Source organism: Trichoderma reesei (genome assembly GCF_000167675.1).
Source record: "Trichoderma reesei QM6a unplaced genomic scaffold TRIREscaffold_13, whole genome shotgun sequence".
Lineage (NCBI taxonomy): Eukaryota > Fungi > Ascomycota > Sordariomycetes > Hypocreales > Hypocreaceae > Trichoderma > Trichoderma reesei.
Genome location: NW_006711160.1, coordinates 493,172 through 515,758, shown reverse-complemented (window position 1 = coordinate 515,758; position 22,587 = coordinate 493,172). Strand labels below are relative to the sequence as shown.

Below are 22,587 nucleotides of genomic sequence, written 5' to 3'. Positions count from 1 at the left end.
AGCGTTGCAGTAGACTTCATGCTCAACGGTGGTCTGGACTGCTTAGTATCATTTCACACAGGTAGTATGTGCCATGGCAAAGCATGTCACAACAGGGTCACTTGATCGCCCGCTTCCTTTTGTTCAACGAAAGCTCTCGTCGCTGGCCATGAAATTATGTAAAAGTGCTCTCTACTAGGAGGTACTTTGGTAAGTACTAAGATGATCAATCTCTTCCCTTTTTCTTTTTCGCTGAGCGGGACGCCAGGTGTCGTGATGGCTCCCCCGTCTTGCATGCCCGACATGCCCTTTTCGCTCCAGAAAAGCAGTGTAATATCGCATCCAACAGACAATCTTGATACGCTTATGCAGAAAAAAACAGCCAGTACACGAGTGAAATCCTCCCTTATTCGCCAAGCACTCCTTGCCCAAACGTCTGCATGAATCGAACCTCGTCTGCCTGTCGTTCTAAAGCCTCGCGCATTCGCTCGGCGACTCGCCTCCTCTCTTCTTCCTCTGCCTCTGCAGCAGGGTCAGGCTCCTCCTCATCAGAATCCTTGGACTGATAGAGCGGCGTCGGGGTAAAGCTGACGAGCCCCAGCCTCTCGCCTGTCCAGAACAAGATGTTATCGTCATTGGGGCGATCCGGACCCTCCCTCGACTTGGTGGACACGATTTTGCGTGCCAGCTCGCCTGCAGCACTCATGGAGGCGAACAGCGATGGGGCCTCGTCTCCTTCGCAGTGGCCAATCCTCAGCCGACGGCATTCGGTCAAGCCGTCCCTCTCAAACCACTTGATGGAGCCAGCTCCATCGGAAAAGACAATCTTGGTGCCGTGATTGGCCACCGACAGGATCGCGGCTGACGCTGCAGTTTGCCTGTTCTTCATGGTGGACGTCTGCATCATCTCGCGTCCGACCGGGTCCGCGGCGGTCTGGCTGAGGCCAAAGATCTCTAGGGAACCCTTAGACTTGTATGTTCCCCCTGCGATGAGTGTCCAGCCCTCGCCGTCCCCCTTGGACCGGATGACCTGCTCCGTGCTGAGCTCTCCGTGCCGCCGCACCTCGCTATCGAGCGACGAGAACGGGTGAGGCATTGCCGCCATGCTGTTGATCGTAGCCCCCGAGTAGATGGAGTCCATGATGACGGGGAACTTGCGTCGATCGTAGTGCAGGATGTTGGAGAATCTGCCGGCCACGTAGATGTCGTTTGACACCAGGTCCGGAGATCCTCGTAGAGGCAGATGTATGATGCTGACAGGGGTCGGCTGCGATAGAGGTGCGTATGGGAGCAGCGGTGTCGGGTCAAAGATGGATTTGAAAATGTCATTCTGATCCACTCGCTCGACGGCCGTGTGCGTCGCTCGGGCTCTTGAGCGAAAGTCGTGTAGATGGATTCCCAGAGACGTTCCCACCGTCAGGGGAACGTCGTTCTGGATCTTTGAGAGGGCCGTGATGGACCATTCGAAGGATTCGCGGCTCACGACTTCCAGTCGCTCGAGGTCGATTTCGATCAGGTCTGCGGCTACCCGTCAGGATCTGCATGGGATGCTTGCTGTGAACGGGGAAGTATGGTATGGTTACTCACGGCTTTGCACGGCAAAATATGCACGGTGCCTTTGGTTGTCAACGCTGACACATTCCGTAACCCCGGTGTCAACCCTCTTAGAACGTCGAGTGTTCTGGCTGCCCGGGCCGTCGATGAAGAGAATATCGGACTTGCTGGTGGCAAGGAGAGATCCGGCCTTGCCTCGCGTCCCTTTGACGTCCCACAGACAGACCGAGCCATCGTCGAGCGGCGACACCGCAAGCATAGCGCCTATGCCATCGTTTCCGTCATATGGGTAATAGAGCTCCAGTCCCCGAGCCTCCATCATGGCCTCGTAGCCTCGGTCGCGAATTCGGGGCGTCTGCAGCCAGTTGACGCAGGTTGGTCCATTGCGATGGATGTACTCGCTATACCAAGAGACACGTTCGTTGGGAAACGTCGGGTCCCAGTTGGCCATGTCTTGGATCTCTTGCCATCGTTGATACCTCCGCCGCGTCTTGCCCGGCACAGCCTTGCCCTTCTTTGCATCTGGAGCGGTCTTGTTGCCGTCGCCGTTGGTGTTGCTGCCATTGGCCTCGGGGCTCTGCAACGCCGCTCCATCTCGGTGTTCGCCTTCGGTTTCGTAGGACAGTCGGCGACGGTTCTTGAGGTACTGGTACCAGGGCGATTCTTCGAAGCAGCGTCGTTTCCACAGTTCGTCGTCAAGGCAGAGCTTCTGCAGCTTTCGCGAGACCAGCTGCAGCCTGGTGATGTGCAAGGGGTCGAGATCTGATGGCAACAGAGATTGAGTTGGTGAGCACAGGCCTCATCTTGTTCGTTCCCGTCCATGGAGATGGACGACATAGTGGAGGTACGAGTGGATCTCCTTACAGCTAAGAATCTGGAGCACAATCTCATCTGGGAGCTCGTCCCAGCGCGAGGACCGGCCGGACGAAGCCATGGCGAGAGGTTCTGACGCAGGCCTCAATGCTGCTCTGCCGGTGGTGAGGGGAAGAATCAAAAAGAACCGCCTCTGGGCGAGACGGGCTCTCTTGATGTCGCTGATGGAGTCGACCGCGGAAGGGAGGAGGCGGCAAAGACGTCCGGTTCAAAGATGCCTCGAGCGTGATTAAAACAGGGACCTGCCCGTGGCCTCGCCGCTAGTGTAAGAGAGTGACAGACTCCCCCAGCGACTCTGCTCCGTAAATATCGCGTAAGACCAGTTCTGCAAACCAGTGGCAAGGATCCGGTTCCGTCCCTCGGGTGCCGAGTTAGCAGCGGGCTTGATTGGGGGAACATTTACACCATCGAGCTGGGAGAGGCCTTGTTGGCCACAGCAGGCTGGGGAGCTGATTGGCCCGCGCAACGGATAAGGTAAAGGGGGCTGGGCTCCATGTCTCTAGCTCGAGCAGGACGTTGTGCTAGCATCGACAAAGGCTGCACTAGCATCGGATCCCAGCCCAAGCCATCTCAGGTCCATCGGCCCAATGGCAGCACACCAGTCAACGACAAAGTCAGAAGAGGCGGCGGTATCCCGAGAGCAAGACGATGTGTATATACCTCTCTTGAATAGTGAGGCTGCCTGGCGTCTTTCGGAACAACGAGAGACTTGTTCTCGACAGTCGTGTATAAAGAGCCCCCCCACCCTTTGAAATGGTATGATCCCTTGTTCAACCAGACGTGCTTCCACTGCAGCCACTACGTCTGTCTGCCATTTCTCTTTGCATCTTTGCATGGCAATGGCAATGATGCCTCTACGCTATAGCAAGTTCTGTGGTCTGTGTGTCAGCTCTACAGCAGTTCCTCCAGCCTCTGCAAGGCTGAGTCAACTGGCCAACACCCCTATACCAACCAGAAGCCACGCCTCTACTCCACATGAGTTTAGCAGCTTTATCATCCTCACGGGAACCTCATTGCATTCTGATGATTTTTGGCATTGATAAGCTTGTTGTCTACCAAATGTGAAGGAGTGTCACAGGGGGGATAGACGCGGTTATGCAGCACCATGCCATACACATCTTTCCATCTCCCGAGCAATTCACTGAGAGGTATTCCTCTTCCACGGAATACATATCAAATATGCCATGGTGGGCTACAAGAAAGACGCGTAGCGTGTTGGAGATTCAGACGGATGATTCATCCAAAGCAGAGGATCTGTAGCATTGGACGTGTCTGCTGTAAACAGAGCGACCTGATAGGGGGAAAACGAACGTGTTGGGGCTTTTGCCTGAATTTTGGCCTTGCCCACAAGTCTCCCGCCTCCTCTGCCAGCTGGCGGGCTCGCACTTGTCTCCTTCCTCCCCCTCAACCTCAGGCATCAGCAACTCCTCTTTTCTCTTCCACCCACAAACCAACCAGACCAAACCAATTCACCCATCCTCGCGCCCAAGACACGCTGCCCCGTGATACTCCTCCTTGCGAGACGCGTGCACGTGTTGGGCACGCTTGTTTCCCTGTTCAGCTTCTAGTTTGGACGTGAACACTTTGTTCCATCTCTCCTCCTCCATCATCTTCCATCACCACCCCAACTCGTCGGAGATCAGCAATCCCCAATCCTCCCAAGCATCATCAAGCATCCTACCCAACGCATAATCATCATCAAACTTCTAGCAAAGTCATCAATCAACACTTCGTCTTCATCCCCTCTTTCTCCAAAGAAGCCTTACAGCTTGCGAGTTGCTTGCCGCCGAGTCACTCCTCTTCTCGGAGACAACTCTATCTCAGCCATCGGCATCGAACGAGCAACCATCAAGAATCAAGCCCAAAGCCATCAATCAAAGACTCAAGGAGAATTTTGATCACTCGATAACTCACCATGCCGCACTTTGACAAGGTTTGCTCCCTCCCTGGGCACTCTTGTCGTTGCCAACAATGCTAACACTGGGAAGACTACTCATGGATGGAATCCACCCGTGAAGATCACTCTTCCCATCGCCTATGAGCAATACAAGGCGCGCAATCAAGCCGTCGAAGATCCGTTCGCAGCATGCGCTAGGAATGCCATTCCGCCTCCGGGTGTCTCCCCCTACGATGAGAGTGGTACCCAGCAAACCTATGCTTCGGATCATCCACCCCTCTCCAAATGGAGCATGGGACGCAACCTCACCCATCCCAAGCCCCTCAAGCTTGACCGCGATGAAGGACGGTCAGACTGGGAGACTATCGTCGACGACGAAGGCGACAGTCGCTTGACCTGCCCGCCGGCCCCCCAGGTGACACTAAGCAGCCTGGGTATCATGCCAAAGAACTCCGAGAGCATCCTTGCCGACGACAACGGCGATGCCATTGACGAGGACAACAAAGCGACTGACAATGATGCCCCCTACCCTAAATGCAAAGGCAAGGAACCAGCCTTTGCACGCCCTGGAACCCCGTTTGACGCATTCGGCTTCTCCAAGAGCCCCGATGCCCTTGAACCACGCTCTCATGTCGTGGATATGGAGGCGAGCTATACCCCATCCCCTGCCTACTGCGGACATACTGGATTTGTTAGACAGCCTGTCCATGGAGGTTTTGGCGGAGGACTTTCGCGTCCCAAGGCTTCCAAGGCCTCAAGCGACGAGAGCACCGATCTCTTCAAGTATGATGGAGAAGCTTATTCCACCTTTCTGCACCGCTCTACTACGCGGGATATTGCGAAGCGTTATCCCACAGCCTCTGTCGAAGACGACCGTCTCAATGTGCAGAAAACTAGAGCCGGAGAAGAAGCTGGAATGCACAACAAGAGTGCCTTCTACAACCCCACCGCCGTTCGATCGACCTAGAAGGTCAATGACGAGGTGCGAGTTCCCGTCGATAGGGGCCAGAATGCTCGTTTCGAGCCCAGCACCGAGCAAAGCCCAGAGCCTGCCGTTGAGGAGGAGGAGGAGGAGGAAGAGTGCTGGCCACGAGTCGGTGGCAACGACGCTGCAGCAGAAGCTGATTGGCAAACCGTCACTACCGGACCAGTCTGCAAGGGCCTCGACACCTCGGAACTCAACTTGATCAAGGATACCGGCAGCAGCCTCGCTGACGTCTCCGACATTGTGGAGGAAGAGCTCACCCCGGTTGAACACCGCCGAGCCGCTGGCACAATCTCCCACCAGCGCAATCAATCCATCCATCGTCCCAAGGGCTTCTTCGCCGACGGCTTTGTGCTGGCTGGTGCTCGCACGAACAACAACCACGCTTCCAGCGCCGACCATGGTCCCAAGGAGGTCTTTGGCGAGGCTGCTCGGGCTGCTGCCCCACGAACGGCAAATCCCTTCCAGACTCCCCCCAGCTGGAAGAGTACCGGCAGAGTCATAGAGTTGGACGACAGCCCTGAGCAATGCACATGCAAGGGCAAGGCCGTGGATACCACTGTCGGCATCAAGACACGAGCAGATGCTCCGCCCCTGACACGAACTGAGTCGACCGAGACTGTTTGGCCACAGGTCCCTCGTCGTGACGAGACAGTCAACGACTTTGACCAGGCCTTCTGCGAAACTCGCATTGGCGATACAACTCTGCCGAGCGATGATTCTGCCAACGTTTTCTCTCGTCTTCCCTTCAGCTTGATTGACCTCAAAGAAGCTGCAAAGACGCACGGCTCGCAACGCTATCGCAACACCGACGAGGCCAACACTTTTGCTCAGAGAGCGAAGCTCGGTCCTCTATGGTCTGGCCAGTCTACCGAAGCCGGCCCATCCTCTGGTGCCTACCGTTTTGGTGGCTCTGACAATCCTCCTCTGGAGCGCCCGTCTACCGCTGTCTTCCGTGATCAGATCACTCGCGGCCGCCCCACTCGTAAGTTGCTCGTCATGATGAATAGAAGCTCGATGCGATGGCATGGCTAATGCTTGACTTCCTAGATGGGTTTGACGGCATTGAGGAGAGCACGCCGAGCCCCTCGTCGGCTATCCTGGGCTCGCTGAGATCAAAGGTGAATCTGGGCTCCGCCAAGAAGAAGGATAAGGAGAAGTCTACATACAGTCTTGACCCTTTCAAAGCCGCTGCGGCCTTGGGAGCCAAATGTCTTCGGATCAAAGCTCCTGCCAAGAAGAAGGACCAATGGCCAACCGCAAGGAACCAAACGGGAGGAGTCCTCACTCCGTCCGAGGCTGAGTTGATTGAATCCGCCCGAGGAGAAATCATGGACCGTCGCCGATCTCCCGAGAAACTGGAGAAGAAGCGTACTTTGGTCTTTATCCTCATCATGGCGTCCTCCATCGTCTTCCCCTTCATCGGCTTCATTGCGCTGATTCGAAAGTTCGACTCGACGGTTGCGTGGTTTACCTACGGCGAGATCAAAGACTTCACCAAAGAACAGCGCGGCATGCTCCTTCAACAACTCCTCGTCGAGATCTTTGTTTACTCGATCGTCATCATATTTGTGGCGCTCCATACCTCGCACCACATCTAACTATTGACACGACTATGACGCTTTGGTTCCTTTTCCTCCTTTGATAACTCGCATCATGGACAGGCAGACAGTGCCCTGTTCTGTTTCCTCCAATATGAGGACGCACCTTATAGCAGAGAAGATGACGATGACGCGGTTTTTCCTTTCCAATTTCGGATCGTATTGATAGCAGACAGTTTTGCCCTGTCGTGCTTTTCATGTCTCTGGCCGCATCCCGCAGCAGTCACGGTGACAATCTGGAGCTGTGTCATTTCAGGGCGATATTTCGCAGGGCACATGGTTGTCTTGCGCTCCTTCTTATTTTTTTATTTTTTTTCTCCTTTTTGAACGGCATCTCTCAGCACCAAGAAGAACCAGTTTCGGTCTGGCCCCTCGAGATGGCATATTTCAAGGCAAACACGATGACAACTTCGGGCGGTCATTTAATCCTGTCTGTCCGGCAGCTTCTCGCGACAGTGCGATAATCTCAATCGAGTGCTGTCTCTCTGACAGACGCCATTCGCAACAGACAGGACTCTTTAAATCAAGTTGTCCTGTCTCGTGTTAGATGCCATTCCGAAGCACACATGATGGCATCTTGCGATTGTTCAATTCATCGGACAATATCGCGCAACTAGCACGGTGACTATCTTGCGCCTGGTCATTTGATTTCCATTTCCTTTGTTTGTTTCCGTCTTTTTCTGTTCACTTCGGTCTCGGGTCTCGGTTTAAGGGGACTCATCTTTCTTGCTTCCATTCTAGGCTAAGAGGGATCTTGCTTCTTATATATGGGGTGTCGAGTTGGAGGATGGACATTTGAGGATTCACATCAGGTCATAGTGGACGAGTTAAGGGGGAGATCTCAAGGAACCAAACGTTAGTCATTGTCATTAGGTAGTGGAATCACGTTGATGCATTTGCAAAAAGAGTGGTGATTGACCGTAGGCATACATACACGTACCTATTGCAAGCGGTTCGTCGGACGGATACGGCGTAAGGGTTGTTCAAGAGATGCGGTACGAGAGAGATGTTTTCATGATTTCTCAACTTCATTGTTGCGTATCTAAAGATTCAGCCCCAATGGCCGGATCGCCGCAGACCATAAGCCATGATTATCGCAACTTTTAGGAATTCCAGTCAAGCACGGAATCCTCCCTTCGGCAGTGGCCCTTTCCACCGCCAGGCCATCAACACCTTTGCCCTCTATTTCTTGCCGCCATCTCCAGACTGCGTGGTAGAGTAGCCGCTGGGCGAAGTGTAGGTGGAGCTTCCGGCACCGTCGTTGTAGTAGGTGCTGCCATTGGGATTTGAGTAGTAGTATGAGCCGTCCCTTGAAACTGGCTGTCAGAGAGAAGATGCTTGTGGTGTTTGCCTATGGGGTAGAAACTTACGAGTTGGAGTAGTGGTACGAGTTGGAGTTGGAAGCACCGCTGCCGTAGTCACGCGCGCAGTAGTGGTTACCCTTTGAGAGAGAAGAAGAAGCCGGTCAGCTCGGAAACAGTTCATGTCCTCGTGAGAGGGAGAGACTGGTGAGGTGTTTTGGGGATTTGGATTTGGGCGGTTTACCTGGCTGTTGGTGCCGGAGCTCTTGTACGTGTAGTCAGGCATGTTTGGAAAGTTTTTCCGGGGTTGGCAGATGGTATTGTTTCTTTGTCTTGCGGATGAGCTTTTCTGGTTTGTGAATGTTGAGAGTTTGCAGAAAAGTTGTTGGAGGGGAGAAAAACGAAGACGCGGAGAAGAGCTGGAGATGCGAAGCTTTATGACTACGAGGAGCTACTGGGCGGCCTGCGGGAGGCCGATTGTACTAGGCTCAAAACAAAACAATGCTTCCTGCCTCAATGGCTGCTACGCTGCTGCGCGAGTGCTACCTAGATTATTGTTCTACAATGTCCGGCAGAAGAAAGGACATTGGGTTGGTACGAGCGCTTTGGCTGAGGATGGCGGGGCTTGTTGTGTTACTTCAGGTATTAGGAGACGCAGCTTTGTACTACCTACCTTAGTATCTACTATGTACCTAGGTTACAGAGAACATATGGAAGGTACTGCTGGGGCGTCACAATCGAGGGGAAAGAGAAGAGGGACTCGAGCCTCGGATTGGGCCAGTGGTGATGATTCTGTCTAAGAAACTCAATCCTGACTGTGGGCGTCAAACTTGACAGCTGCTTGGTTGATATCCGGTCAGCTTGGTGAAGCCACAATGGATGTCATTTTTCGGCGATTCAACGGCATTGAACGCGGGGTCGGGCTGAGACGCGTGAGACTTGGCCAAGAAAATCTGGAATCAAACATTAGAGGAGCCTCTGATGTTCTTGTGTACCTTGATTGTTCAATGGAGGTTGCTGAGTAATACCTACCAGAGCTGAGATACTACCTACAAAAGTCGACAACTTTCTCCGCGCCCACCCATGGACTGTTGCCTCTTATGGCATCGCACGGAACAGCCTCAGAAGCCACATGAATATTCGCCGGTGTCTTCCATGCTCGCCCTCTTTATTAGCTCAACGCTGGTGCATGATGTCAGGCCAACGTTCGACCCCTCCAGGCCCCATAATCGGGTGCAGCATGGGAAACTTTGAGCGCGATGTTACAAATCGACTTTGTGATTCTTCAGGGGAAGATTCAAGCAAAGAAACATGTACAATCTAATCGCTCAAATGGCTATATATAGCCAGTGTCTGCTGTTGTTCCAGGTAGAAGAAGACTTGAGATAATCCCAATCCAGACAATCTACAACGCGTTGCAATACCCCGTACCATCACAAGCATATCCTCTTCGATCACGTACCCTACAATACCATACAATCACAATCATCACCATGGCTGTCAAGGTCTTTATGTATGCGTTTTCCCCCGCATTAACGCCCTCTTAGTGTACGTGTATGCAACGAGGCTAACCTGGACCGGATTCGCAGGACGGGCGTTACTGGTAATTGCACCATATACAACTTCGTAACACCACGACAGCTCTCGAAGACTAACGAGATCCAGGCTACATCGGAGGCACGGCCTTTGACAAAATCTACAGAGCTCACCCCGACAATGAGTACACGCTCCTCGTCCGCAACGAGGCCCGAGCCGAGCCTGTAAAGGCCAAGTACCCCAAAGTCAAGTTTGTCTACGGGTCTCTTGATGACGTCGACGTCATCGAGCAAGCTGCTGCCGAAGCAGACGTTGTCATCCGTAAGTCGTTTCCCACAGAAGAAAGAAAAACCAGCCAAAACACTTGCTGTGAGTTGTCTTGAGCTCACACAGCAATATCAGACACCGCAGAATCAGCCGACCATGCCCCCAGTGCCTCCGCCATCGCCAAGGGCCTGGAAAAGGGCCACACGCCCGAGAAGCCCGGATACTGGATTCACCTCTCCGGCACAGGCATCCTGACCTGGTACGACGTCGTCAACGGCAGAGAGGGCGAGCCTCCCCTGCCGGACCAGAAATACCACGACATCGACGACATCGACCGCATCCTCAACCTCGACGACCGAGCCCCCCACAGAGACGTCGACAAGATTGTCCAGGCTGCCGTTTCCGACTCGGTCAAGCCTGCCATCATCTGCCCCCCGCTCATCTTCGGCCAGGGCTCGGGTCCCGGCAACCAGCAGACGATCCAGATCCCGACCCTCGTCGAGATGACCCTGCGGGAAGGCTTCGCGCCGCTCGTCGGCCAGGGCAAGACCGAATGGGATTACGTACACGTTGACGATGTTGGCGAAATGTTCCTCAAGCTGTTCGAGGCCAGCCAGGACCCCGAAAAGAAGAACAACCCCGAGATCTTTGGCCGCCACGGCTACTTCTTCGGCCCAAAGGGCGTCCTCAACTTCAAGAAGATTGCAGAGCGGGTTGCTGAGGAGGTCCAGAAGCAAGGTTATGCAAAGGAAGTGACAGTCAAGCCCGTGAGTCTCGCCGAGCAGAAGCAGCTCAAGGGTTACATCCCTGTCGCGGATTCGCTGGGTCAAAACTCCAAGAGCGTGGGTCAAAGGTTCAAGAAGTATCTTGGCTGGGAGCCCCAGGTGAATGACTCGGTGGAGGACGACATTGCCAATGTTGTCCGTTCAAAGGCAAAGAGCCTTGGGCTGTAAACTAGTTTACGCTGTTTCGTTGTTTCGAAGAGGGGCAAGGCGTGCTGTGCTGTGTAAGACCGCAAGGAGGTCTGTTCCATGTGATACGCTGGTGTAACAACACCTGTGCTTTGAGTATCTACCTACTATAATATACCTTCCAGTCGATATAGCATGCTTTCGCATCTATCTAGCCCGCATATGATGTCTCAACAAGGTATCTCATAGTGCTTCTGTGGATGATGATGATGGTGATGTTGCCAAAGCTGGTTGTCAGAAGGCAAAGAGTCTTGGGCTGTTCAGAGACGGCAAGGAAGACTGTACAACGAGGTACGAGATTCGTGGGTGGCAACACTGCAATTCGAGGTCCTACCTCTAGTACCTAGTTACTAGGTATCTCCCTTTAGAGCCTGTATAACATGCCTTTGTACCATTTTGGTCATGACATGATGTTCCAACGAGACACTTCGAGTACGCCCCCGTGGGTCACGATGTTGCCATAGTTGTCCGTCGAAAGGCAGAGAGCCTCGAGCTGTCAGAGGATCGTGGATGCTTTGGTTCAGAAGCATGGTTGTCTGGTGCCGCTTGAGGTAGAACATGCATGTAATCCGCAGTAGGCATTCTCCATGACCCGAACAAAGCACGGCGTCCAGATTACCATCAAAACACGAATCGAAGAACAAGTCAACAGCATCGACTTCAAACTGTGACCCCAGCAACGCCCCCCAATGGGCAAAGTAATACTATCTACATATTCGTACAGACAGGAGGAGAGGGACAAGATTCGCCTCGTGGATAAGATCTGCCATATTTCGGCTCTCCCATTGGTCGATATATCACCACTTTAACTGGAGGCTCAGCCTCTCAGAGGCGCGAAAAGAAAATTTCGACGACAAGACTTGTCCAAGATGGGCCTAGTGCGCTAAGGGACCATCCAAGCACGGCAAGAAAAAAACTTATCGCTTGGCCCCACCCCTGCATGCACACTTGCAAAGGGAAAAAAAGAGCGGAAGGAGGGAAAGGCGAAAAAAAAAAAAAAAAAAAAGTTCGCCAGTGCAAAATTTGTAGTGGAAGGGTATTTCTTTGCAAACCGACCCCACGTTTGCTCTCTTTTCTTTCCCTCTCCTCCAACCCATCCATCATCTCCTCTTTTCATCTTTGAATCCTTCACACAAGTTTGGAGGTTTCTGTTTTTCTCTTCTTTTCTCTAATTCTCATACCCTTCATCTAAAAAAATGGCGGACGAGGTTTACGACGGTGCCGTCGGCATCGATCTGGGTAAGTTGCTTCCACAGAAAATCTCTTTCTTCTGCGTCTAGATGCCCCTCACCTGGTCGTTGACGGAGGCCCAACCCAACGAGCAAGATTGGGAGACGAGCAGAAGAGAATCATTCCCTTCTTCAGCTTCAATCAGCCGTCTTCAACATCCAGACATTCGAGACTGACCTCAATTCTTCCCGCAGGTACCACCTACTCTTGCGTTGCCACCTACGAGGGCAACAATGTCGAGATCATTGCCAACGAGCAGGGTTCCTTCACCACCCCCTCCTTCGTTTCCTTCACGGACAAGGAGCGTCTCATTGGTGAGGCTGCCAAGAACAACGCCGCTATGAACCCCAGAAACACCGTCTTCGATGCCAAGTGAGTACCCAATCCTCGTCCTTCTTCTTGGGAGGTGCGGTCAAGAATTTTGGTTGCTGACAAAAATTTTCACCTCCAGGCGTCTGATCGGCCGTCGCTTCGATGACCCCACCGTCAAGAAGGATATCGAGTCCTGGCCCTTCAAGGTTGTCGACGATGCCGGCACCCCCAAGATCGAGGTTGAGTACCTCGGCGAGAAGAAGACCTTCTCTGCCCAGGAGATCTCCTCCATGGTCCTCCTCAAGGTATGTCGTTCTGTGGCCCGGCTAGTGACATGGCCGGAGCGAGAGAGAAGAAAAATCTGCTGTGGAACCGTTGGCTAACGAGCATTTCAACCTACAGATGAAGGAGATTGCCGAGACCAAGCTTGGCAAGAAGGTTGAGAAGGCTGTCATCACCGTCCCTGCCTACTTCAACGACAACCAGCGTCAGGCTACCAAGGATGCTGGTGCCATCGCTGGCCTCAACGTCCTCCGTATCATCAACGAGCCTACCGCTGCTGCCATCGCCTACGGTCTGGGTGCCGGCAAGACTGACAAGGAGCGCAACGTCCTGATCTACGATCTGGGTGGTGGTACCTTCGATGTCTCCCTCCTGAACATCCAGGGTGGTGTCTTCACTGTCAAGGCTACCGCCGGTGACACCCACTTGGGTGGCCAGGACTTCGACACCAACCTGCTCGACCACTGCAAGAAGGAGTTCACTCGCAAGACCAAGAAGGACCCCAGCAACGACCCCCGTGCTCTGCGAAGACTCCGCACTGCTTGCGAGCGTGCCAAGCGTACCCTCTCCAGCGGTGCCCAGGCCACCATTGAGATTGACTCTCTCTTCGAGGGTGAGGACTTCACCATGACCATCACCCGTGCTCGTTTCGAGGAGCTCAACGCCAAGGCCTTCGCCGGCACCCTCGAGCCTGTTGCCCAGGTCCTCAAGGACGCCGCCATTGAGAAGAGCGCCGTTGACGAAATTGTCCTCGTCGGTGGTTCTACCCGTATTCCCAAGATCCAGAAGCTTCTGTCCGAGTTCTTCGATGGCAAGAAGCTCGAGAAGAGCATCAACCCCGATGAGGCCGTCGCCTACGGTGCTGCCGTCCAGGCCGGTATCCTCTCCGGCAAGGCCACCTCCGCCGAGACTGCCGACCTCCTGCTTCTCGACGTTGTCCCCCTGTCTCTCGGTGTTGCCATGGAGGGTAACATCTTCGCCCCCGTCGTTCCCCGTGGCCAGACCGTCCCCACCATCCGCAAGAGGACCTTCACCACCGTTGCCGACAACCAGCAGACCGTCCAGTTCCCCGTTTACCAGGGTGAGCGTGTCAACTGCGAGGACAACACCTCTCTGGGTGAGTTCACTCTTGCTCCCATCCCTCCCATGAGGGCTGGTGAGGCCGTCCTCGAGGTCGTCTTCGAGGTCGACGTCAACGGTATCCTCAAGGTCACCGCCACCGAGAAGTCCTCTGGCCGCAGTGCCAACATCACCATCTCCAACTCTGTCGGCAAGCTCTCCACCGGCGAGATTGAGAAGATGATCAGCGATGCCGAGGCCTTCAAGAGCAACGACGAGGCCTTCAGCAAGCGATTCGAGGCCAAGCAGCAGCTCGAGTCCTACATTGGCCGTGTTGAGGAGATTGTCTCCGACCCCACTCTGTCTCTGAAGCTCAAGCGTGGCCAGAAGGAGAAGATTGAGCAGACCATCAGCGACGCCATGGGTGCTCTTGAGCTCTCCGACAGCACCGCTGAGGACCTCAAGAAGCAGGAGCTCGCCCTCAAGCGCCTTGTCACCAAGGCCATGTCCTCCCGATAAATGCAAATCGCTTAGGGAGCGACGATAGTAGGGTCATGAACAAAATATCAAAACCAAAATAAGCTGGATGTGGTGGGATTCCGGGAGTTGGGTGTGGAAAACAAAATTCTGGGCGACTGGTAGCATTAGAGAAATGCTCACCGGTCTTTAGCGCCTTGGGAAGAGCGCTATCATGGGAGGACAAAAGCACAAAGCCTCCTATTTCCTTGTTTCATATTTCTCTCTCAACATCTGTGTCCATTCTATTGAGAAGAACCGAGGCATCATGAAGAGTTATATCCTTTTCTTTTTCATTTTCGCATTTTCACTTGTCCTCGACTTCTTGCATGGGTGCAAATAATGACATGCCAAATAGCTTGGGTTTCATGAACAAAAGACGACGATGGTGATGCCTACAGCATGGTGGGAAAGAGTCCGCTCATGTTGAGGCATGCATGATATGTGGAATACGCATAGACTCGGTAGAATGGAAAATACAGATGGAAAACTGTTAAACATACTCAGTGTGCCTTTTTGCCTTTGTGATGATATGTTTTGCTTATAAGCGACGTTGAGTGAGAAAACTTGCTATATACTTCCAACTGTCAAAATACTCGAGCAGCTCTGTAAATCACGGAGAGAAATGCCAAGAGAATGGAACGATGCTTCCATGTTCCCAAGGAGGACATATTGTATCAATGTACGGTCCACGCAGTTGCAGTTGGCTTCGTGAATCAATAGCCTTGCTCTGTTCTACCCATCGCCAAGTCAAAGAGTAAACGCAATGCTATGCTGCATCTAACAACTAATCCCGGTGATCATCATCCTCCCCATCCCTATCTACCATCGAGATAGACACATGACGCTCATCATCGGAATCATACTGCGGCGTCAGCGGCGTCATGGGACTGGCCGGCTCCTCCACCATGTTCGTCCCCGGCACCGGCCGTCGCGGGATCCTCAGCTCCGGCAAGGGAGCCGTCTGGCGCCTCGGCAAAGGAGGAGCCTCGTTGTTATCTTGCGTGACAGGAGGAGGCACGGACTCTGTGTGCCGGGGGGGAAGGCTCGGCCTTTCGAGGTCAGCATCGTCGTCGGTCGGTCGTTTGGGAAGAGGCGGATTGGCGTGTTGCGGCACGAGACCCGGAGGGGTGATTGTCAGGCCTTGAAGGGCTTCGGCTGACTTGTCTGCTTCGCTGACCTTGTGGCTGGGGCGGTCTTGGAAGTCGATGAGATCCTCTTCCTTGTCCTTCATCTGGATCACGTCGTCTCTCTCAATGTCCTTTCCGGCCTTGACGTTGACGAAGCCGCACTTGCGCAGGATTTCGCCCGTGAGAGAAGGGTACCGAAGATGTCCGCTGACGCTCTCGCTCAAGTCCACATTGACAATTCCATGGACGTCCTTGATGGGCTGCAGTCCGGCGACGCCGAGCGCGAGGCTGTGCATCCGGTAGACGAAGCCCAAGACCATGTCGTTCTCCGAATAGACATTGAAGATCTTGCCCGAGACAACAGGCCGGATCGCCCGCCAGTGTGCCGGGTCAGAGGGCGCCGGCGTGCCGATGATGACGACCGTGTCGACGAGGCCGAAGGCGTGGCGCTCGGCGAGAGACTGCAGACAGGCGTGGATCGTCGTCGCGCCGAGAGAGTAGCCCACGAGCGTCACCGGCCTCTCGCCTTGCACTCTGTTGATGAGCGCATCGGCAAGGAGCTGCCCGGCCTTGCGAGACCGGTTGTTTGCGCGGTTGAACGGGTTGTCCACGTTGGAGGCCACGGCCAGCACCTGGATCGGCCAGAGGGCGGCCCAGAGCGTCGCCAGAACGGTCCGCTTGATGACTTCGGACTTGAACGCCGTCCACGCAAACGAGCGGACAAGGTCGTTTAGGGCGGTGCCGAGAGTGAGAAGGACCTTCATCTCGTATCGCAGAGCAAAGACTTCCGTTTCCGTGCCCAGGATGCGCCACGGCTTCGTGATGTCGTCTTCCGAATTGAGCCAGCCGTTGATGCCGATGGTGACGCGGAGGCGGCGCTGTTCTTTTTGCTTTTTGGTGATGTTTTCTGGAACGTCTGTCATGGCGTCTTCTTTGAGAGGGAGGAAGCGAAAGTCTTCGACCTCTTTGGCATAGTTGTCCATCATTTCGCCCTGTAAGAGAAGTATGATCAGCATGTGTGAAGCAGTTCCAACATCAAATGTCCTCGACTTACAGTCATCTTGGCGCCATAGGCTCCAAAGAGAGTCCCGACCAAAGCCCCGTTCATCCAAAAGATGCCGAGAAAGCTGGCCACTCCTCCCAGGCCAACGCCTCCCAGCACACTGCCAATGGCTCCCGCAACGAGCGGAGCGGCCAGGCCTCCAGTGACTCCTATCACCGCAGCGCCGGCCACAGACGCCAGGCCAACTTTCCAAAAGCGGCTGACCTTGTTTTGCTGTCGCCGCTTGGCCGCCTCGGCATCTGCTGACATGGCCTCTCTCTGGTCGTTGCTGGCCGTGGAAGATTCCATGAGGGACATGGCGATCTCTGCTTCCGTCTTGTTAAGAAAGGTCTGAGAGAGCTCCAACGACGATGCGAGATAGAGCACGAGGGCGCGGGAATGGGCAGAATATTTGCCGGTGGAGAGGAGGAGCAGCAGGATGCAGGTAAGAGCCTCCTCTCGGTCCTCAGCCGGGATGGTCGTCAGCCTGGTAGGTATCGGTTTGTACGCCGACTGCAGCGTAGAGATATCCTCGGTTGCATCTACCGGGACGCCGTCTATATCCACAAGCTGGCAATTGATATTGGGAATCTCGAGCTGCTTCTTGTCCAACGCCTCCCGCCGAGCTTTCCTCTCCGCCACAATCTTTGGCGTGTCCTCGACGTTGACAATCTCCTCAAGCTTGGATACGACTTCATCCCTCCATTCGAGGGTATATGCCAGAGCCGCTCCTAGAGCTTTCTCTGCCTCGCGGGTCGTCTTGATTCTCGGCTGCGGTAGACCTCGAGGCTTGCCACCTTGAGAGGCAGAGGTGCCGCCCGGCTTTCCAGCTGAGTCCGGGGGAGGCGTTTCATCGTAGTTGTTGCCTTCATCGTCTGGGGCAATGGAGCCAAGTTCATCAGGATGCGTCTCCAGCTCGGAGATCATGCAAGCGATGATGCCTTGGACAAGAGCCAGCAGGGCCTTTCGCCTGGCGGGGTTCAGAGTGATGACAATCTGCCGCGGATCCGCGCAAGGTGGCGCCATATTGAAGTGTCTCGAGTTGTTGTCACTTGTATGATTGAGTGTTTGAGTGTAACAAGAGGGTTAGATGTCGATTGTATTGAGGGGACCTTTATGGAGAGCTGGCGTCTGGCTGATGGCACATTACACGTCACCTGGATCAAGTGGCCGGTCGGGCCATTGAATCCTTCAACCAAGGCTGTCGATCGAATGGCTAGAAAGAAACACTGCGCGGCTGAAGATGGTCTTGACAATGAAGCGTGAAGAAGTGGTAGGAGAGACAGATATTGTGTCTGCCAGTATATAAATGGAAGTAAGGTTAATGTAGGTACTAGGTAGTAAGCCAGCGTTCACCGCATCAAATCCAAGACGTCGTTTGTGAGACGGTTCAGTTCTTCCTTAGTCAACGAAAAGGCTGTGCTATTGACCAACCACGCCGTATAACAGTCAAGGAGAACAGTATGAAGACTTTACTCAAAACAAGGAGAGCAAGAGAGATAATGACTGAATTGCAGCCAAAAGATCAAAAGGTAGGTACCTGAGAGAAAGTGATGGTACGTGTGAGACGCAAAAAAGGCAAAAAAGGCAAAAATGTAACTCTTCTCCGGGGAGAATTGCTCTCCGGGGACGGAATCGAACCGCCGACTTTCTGATGAGATGTTACCATTACAGTCAGACGCCATGAACCAACTAGACCACCCAGAGGATGTTGAAGAGTTGACACTGAGCAAACTAACCCAGCCTATAGCACCTGACTCGTTAGTGCTTGTGCAGCACCGTGTTAGCGGTCGCCCGATAAGCGCTCGATAGGGCCGGCCCCGCTGGAAAAATCCCATCTTCTTCCTACCAGCGCAGAGTTGCCAGCCAGCCATCCGCGCCGCCTCAAGGGAAAGCAGCAACAATTTCCTACCAAATCCACAGAGCCTCATGTCGAATCCTTTTCACCCACGATAGCACAGCCCTCCACTTCCAAGGTACGCCAGCCGTACCATCAACCTCTTCGACACAATGGATGCGCATGCGCTCCTTTCCGCCCAAGGCTGGCGCGGAACCGGCCATTCCCTGCACAAGACAGACGACTCAATTGGCCTCGCGAAACCTCTCCTCCTCAACCGCAAGACAAATACAAAGGGTCTCGGAAACACAAAACACTTCACGAGCGATCTATGGTGGATGGACGCCTTTGACGAACAACTCAAGGGTCTCGACACGTCCAAAGAAGGCAAAGTCGAGCAGACAGTGACAACGGGAAAGCTCAATGCCCTCGACCCGGGACGCGTATCGAAATACTCCATCTACGCTTCCTTTGTTCGAGGTGGCTTTCTGCAGGGAACAATTACTCCGGAGTTGACAGATGATTCGACCAGCACCGAATCGGACAAGAGCGATGACAAGAAGACAGCTCCGTCAAAGGGAACAAAATCCGATACAAAGCCTAAGAAAGAAAGCAAGGAGGAGAAAAGAGCTCGAAAAGAGGAGAAGAGGAAACGAAAAGAGGCGCGCGCGCTACGGAGAGCAGCAAAGGCTGAAAGACGGCTGAGGAGAGCAAAAGCGAAGAAGGATACTCAGACTTCAGATTCCAGCAGTAGTAGTACGGCGGAAGAGAAGCGGCTGAGGCGTGCTCAGAAGGAGGAAAAGCGTAGGAGAAAAGAATTGGAGAAGAAGAAGGCAAAGGGCGATTAATGGGAACAGCACCCGCAGGGCATAATAATAGACGGCGCATCAGCAGGGAGTTTGAGAAAGGTAGTGTTTTCAACCGCAAGGGATACCCAAATTAGAGAGAGCGTTTTAAGTTTGCATTTCCTTCGACGCCTTGCCAGGCTGGCCTGGCTTGCCGGACAAGATCCAAGGCCGTCTATCCCAGAACTCGTCCTTGATGATGTCTATGTGCTCTACTACTACCTTTGCCTTGGCCCTGCGCTTCTTCTCCTTTTCGGCCTGCGACTTTGATTGCACTGCTGGTTCGGCGAGAGCATCGGCTGCTGCTGCTGCTGCATTGTTACTGCCGGGCTCGGCCAATTCGTACTGTAGCTGTTAGCCCCTGACATGCCAAGTTGTCCCATGCACGGGGATCTTACATCTCTGAATATGACACTGCCTTTCCTAAAGATTTCAGGCTCGTTGTTGTAATTGATATGGAACCGAGAGAACAGTATTTCATTCTTGTCCGCAGCCAACGTTCCCTGCACCAAGGTCAGCATACAAATTCAGCACAGCTAAAAGAGGACGCACGGCAAGTGTTTTCTCAGCCTCTTTATTGTCGAGGCCTCCAAGCTGTATCAGCTTCCAGAAGGCTGTGTTATACAGGTTGTTGATGTGACCTTGTTGTTCATTAGCGAAAATTCTGTTGGTCTCATCAAAGTTGCCTTACAGTCAGCCTGCCTCCAGCTCATGTAATCCCGAAGATTCTGCACCGCCGGATAGCAGACAGCTCGACCATCGAACGTCGGCAGAGGGAACGAAAGGGGCGTATCAGGGAAGTATGTCGGCCACAGGTAGACGTAATTTGCTGTGAATGTAGAGACAACCGTGCTGACAAGTTTACTGAAGCCTCGTCAGTTGGTGGGGGATTGTAGGGTAGCTGGAATTGGGACTCACCTTGCTCTCCTCTCAAAGAGGTTGCAGGACTTGTGAAAGACGAAACTGACTTGTGTTAGACCGTATGGTCGATTGTGTTAATCTGGCCTTTGGGGGATGAGATACCTGTACTCGTCGCTGACTCCATATGCAATCGTGATTTCCGGTAGGTCAGTCACAACCGCCTTGGCCGCAGCATTCATGAGATCAAGTGCTCTCCGGTCGTTTGGCTTCTCGAACTCATACTTGGCACACATCCTGATCCCAAATGTCAACATTTGAGCTATAATCAGCGGGACTTTCTCGATTTGCATCTTTACTTCGTGAATCCCCTCCCATCTATGCGAACTACGATCCATGTGTTGGGCAAGAGAGAATCCGGCTGCTCAAAGTTGCGAACATACTCGAACCTGGAGCGCACTTAGCATTTAAGGCCCTGGAACGCAACGCAAAAAGAGTAACGGCACCGTACTTTGAGTTGGCCATCTTGAGACCGAGGCAGATATTGTTTGGGACTCCGTAAAAGAATGCAAGAAAAGAAGTCCTCTCATCAACGAGATACCGAGTACTTGTGCGTCATGCTAAAATCTGAGCAACTGAGAGGTAGCGCACATCCCCGCGGTGGAGCTTGTTGCAGGAATTCCGCGTTTGCAAGCAAGCAAGCTCATTCGTTGCCTTGCCCAGTAGCATGCTAGACGCACCCCTCCTGTGGCGCATAACTGCGACAAAGCAGCAACTTTTTGTCAGCCTTGCAGCTCGGGTCTTGCTTTGACAGCTTGAGCTCCTCGCAGCCTTCTCGCGTCTCCTCTACCATGTTGCTCTGCATCTATCGAATAGCCCCAGCATTGCTACCGCGACGATGAATTTGCTACTTTCAGACGACTACCTCCTCCAGGATTATCCTGAGAGCATGACGAGCACGATCCGGTCCGGCCATGCGACCATGCTGAGGTTCAATCGCACGGGCGACTATCTTGCGTCTGGCCGGGTGGACGGAACCGTCGTTGTCTGGGACTTGGAGACGATGGGGGTCGCCCTCAAGATGAGAGGTCACAACAAGAGCATCACATTCCTCAGCTGGTCCAGATGCGGGCGCTATCTGCTGTCGACGTGTCAAGGCTGGAAGGCCATCCTGTGGGACCTTCAGACCGGACATCGACATCGAGAGGTGCGCTTCCGCGCTCCGGCGTACATGGCTGAGCTTCATCCATGGAACCAGTATGTGAATCTTGCTTGATCCCACTCCAGGTAACACGCGCAGTTCGAACCAATTCATTGACATCACCCTACCCAGTAATCTTTTTGTCGCGTCGCTATTCGAAGAGCAGCCGTTGCTGGTCGACATCTCCGAGCCGGTCGATGTCAAACGCGTACTACCCTCAGCGCCGAAGCGACCAAACGCAGATAGCGACATTGCTCTCAAGGAGAAGCAAGCGAAAGAAGACGCAAAGCAGATGACAACATCGGCAATATGGACAGCTACCGGCGATCACATCATCGCGGGGACGAGCAAAGGCAAATTGAACATCATCGATGCCAAGACACTCGAAATCATATACTCAGAGAAGATATGCACTGGGGTCATCACCACCATGAGGATAACGTCGTCTGGCCGAGACCTGCTGGTCAACTCCCAGGATCGGATTATCCGAACGTTTCGAATACCAAACCTCGCGGTGCCCGACCTTGACCCCGATACGATACAGTTGCCCTTGGAGCACAAATTTCAAGACGTAGTGAACAAACTCTCCTGGAATCATGTCACGTTCAGCGCAACGGGCGAATACGTGGCCGCGTCCACCTACAACAATCACGAACTCTACGTTTGGGAACGGAATCACGGCAGCTTGGTCTGTATGCTCAAAGATCCCAAGGAGGAGCAGGGCGTCATAGAGTGGCACCCTTCTCGCCCGCTGCTGGCGGCGTGCGGCCTGGAGACCGGCCGCATATACATATGGTCCGTCATCAGTCCGCAGAAATGGTCGGCGCTGGCGCCGGACTTTGCAGAGGTCGAAGAAAACGTCGAATACATGGAGCGGGAGGACGAGTTCGACATATACGCGCAGGAAGAGATCCACAGGAGACGGCTCGACGCTGAGGACGAAGATGTTGACGTGCTGACGGCTGATCCCACCAAAGACGGGGAAGATCTCGCTAATTTCCGCATGCCCATTCTGTTCAATCTTGGCGAGAGCGACAGCGAAGACGAATTCGTTGCGGTTTCGACTGGGACCATGCGGCGGAGGAGCCCCGGGGAGAGCCAAGCTGATCTGAGTGCTGGAGCAGAATCTGCGGCGCCGGTGCGCAAGAAGGCTGGAGCCAGGGGAGGAAAAGGCAAGAAGAAGTAATCAAATGGGCTGCTCGAGGGTTTCTTTTTGTCTTTGATTACATACAGTAAGTAACTTGGCAGAGGATTAGCGCATAATACCAAGACAATGATTTGTAGACGCCACGACGATGAGGCGCTCTGGAA

General features: G+C 53.7%; 9 protein-coding genes across 9 annotated transcripts; 5 read left to right on the top strand and 4 right to left on the bottom strand.

Annotated features, from left to right (window-relative positions):
• Positions 1 to 220: 220 nt before the first annotated feature.
• Positions 221 to 2,467, bottom strand: TRIREDRAFT_79326 (uncharacterized protein; the record flags this gene model as incomplete). The annotated part of the gene is made up of 4 exons (XM_006966497.1): positions 221 to 805; positions 899 to 1,497; positions 1,567 to 2,295; positions 2,398 to 2,467. The coding sequence occupies 4 exons, from the start codon at positions 2,465 to 2,467 to the stop codon at positions 386 to 388; spliced, it is 1,818 nt and encodes a 605-aa protein (XP_006966559.1). The 3' UTR covers positions 221 to 385.
• A 1,854-nt stretch (positions 2,468 to 4,321) lies between these two features.
• On the top strand, positions 4,322 to 6,889 carry TRIREDRAFT_108819 (uncharacterized protein; the record flags this gene model as incomplete). The annotated part of the gene is made up of 4 exons (XM_006966588.1): positions 4,322 to 4,339; positions 4,395 to 5,255; positions 5,286 to 6,273; positions 6,339 to 6,889. The coding sequence occupies 4 exons, from the start codon at positions 4,322 to 4,324 to the stop codon at positions 6,887 to 6,889; spliced, it is 2,418 nt and encodes an 805-aa protein (XP_006966650.1).
• Positions 6,890 to 8,071: 1,182 nt separating this feature from the next.
• TRIREDRAFT_108818 (uncharacterized protein) lies at positions 8,072 to 8,476 on the bottom strand (the record flags this gene model as incomplete). Its single annotated transcript, XM_006966496.1, has 3 exons — positions 8,072 to 8,162; positions 8,260 to 8,330; positions 8,435 to 8,476. The coding sequence occupies 3 exons, from the start codon at positions 8,474 to 8,476 to the stop codon at positions 8,072 to 8,074; spliced, it is 204 nt and encodes a 67-aa protein (XP_006966558.1).
• A 1,020-nt stretch (positions 8,477 to 9,496) lies between these two features.
• Positions 9,497 to 10,946, top strand: TRIREDRAFT_79324 (uncharacterized protein; the record flags this gene model as incomplete). The annotated part of the gene is made up of 4 exons (XM_006966587.1): positions 9,497 to 9,703; positions 9,780 to 9,793; positions 9,856 to 10,047; positions 10,129 to 10,946. The coding sequence occupies exons 1-4, from the start codon at positions 9,684 to 9,686 to the stop codon at positions 10,944 to 10,946; spliced, it is 1,044 nt and encodes a 347-aa protein (XP_006966649.1). The 5' UTR covers positions 9,497 to 9,683.
• A 1,120-nt stretch (positions 10,947 to 12,066) lies between these two features.
• On the top strand, positions 12,067 to 14,639 carry TRIREDRAFT_122572 (hsp70 family protein). Its single transcript, XM_006966586.1, has 4 exons — positions 12,067 to 12,203; positions 12,389 to 12,566; positions 12,646 to 12,811; positions 12,909 to 14,639. The coding sequence occupies exons 1-4, from the start codon at positions 12,161 to 12,163 to the stop codon at positions 14,364 to 14,366; spliced, it is 1,845 nt and encodes a 614-aa protein (XP_006966648.1). The 5' UTR covers positions 12,067 to 12,160; the 3' UTR covers positions 14,367 to 14,639.
• A 511-nt stretch (positions 14,640 to 15,150) lies between these two features.
• Positions 15,151 to 17,808, bottom strand: TRIREDRAFT_122571 (uncharacterized protein; the record flags this gene model as incomplete). Its single annotated transcript, XM_006966495.1, has 2 exons — positions 16,548 to 17,808; positions 15,151 to 16,485 (listed from the first exon to the last, which is right to left on the bottom strand). Exons 1-2 carry the CDS (start codon positions 17,559 to 17,561, stop codon positions 15,151 to 15,153), a joined length of 2,349 nt encoding a protein of 782 aa, XP_006966557.1. The 5' UTR covers positions 17,562 to 17,808.
• Positions 17,809 to 18,545: 737 nt separating this feature from the next.
• TRIREDRAFT_64318 (uncharacterized protein) lies at positions 18,546 to 19,220 on the top strand (the record flags this gene model as incomplete). The annotated part of the gene is made up of 1 exon (XM_006966585.1): positions 18,546 to 19,220. The coding sequence occupies one exon, from the start codon at positions 18,546 to 18,548 to the stop codon at positions 19,218 to 19,220; it is 675 nt and encodes a 224-aa protein (XP_006966647.1).
• Positions 19,221 to 19,325: 105 nt separating this feature from the next.
• On the bottom strand, positions 19,326 to 20,532 carry TRIREDRAFT_64065 (uncharacterized protein; the record flags this gene model as incomplete). Its single annotated transcript, XM_006966494.1, has 7 exons — positions 19,326 to 19,516; positions 19,633 to 19,720; positions 19,770 to 19,858; positions 19,909 to 20,081; positions 20,136 to 20,180; positions 20,241 to 20,372; positions 20,435 to 20,532. Coding segments are annotated over 7 exons (816 nt in total), but the record flags the coding sequence as incomplete, so codon positions are not given.
• A 441-nt stretch (positions 20,533 to 20,973) lies between these two features.
• On the top strand, positions 20,974 to 22,462 carry TRIREDRAFT_64138 (uncharacterized protein; the record flags this gene model as incomplete). Its single annotated transcript, XM_006966584.1, has 2 exons — positions 20,974 to 21,332; positions 21,409 to 22,462. 2 exons carry the CDS (start codon positions 20,974 to 20,976, stop codon positions 22,460 to 22,462), a joined length of 1,413 nt encoding a protein of 470 aa, XP_006966646.1.
• Between the last annotated feature and the right edge of the window lie 125 nt (positions 22,463 to 22,587).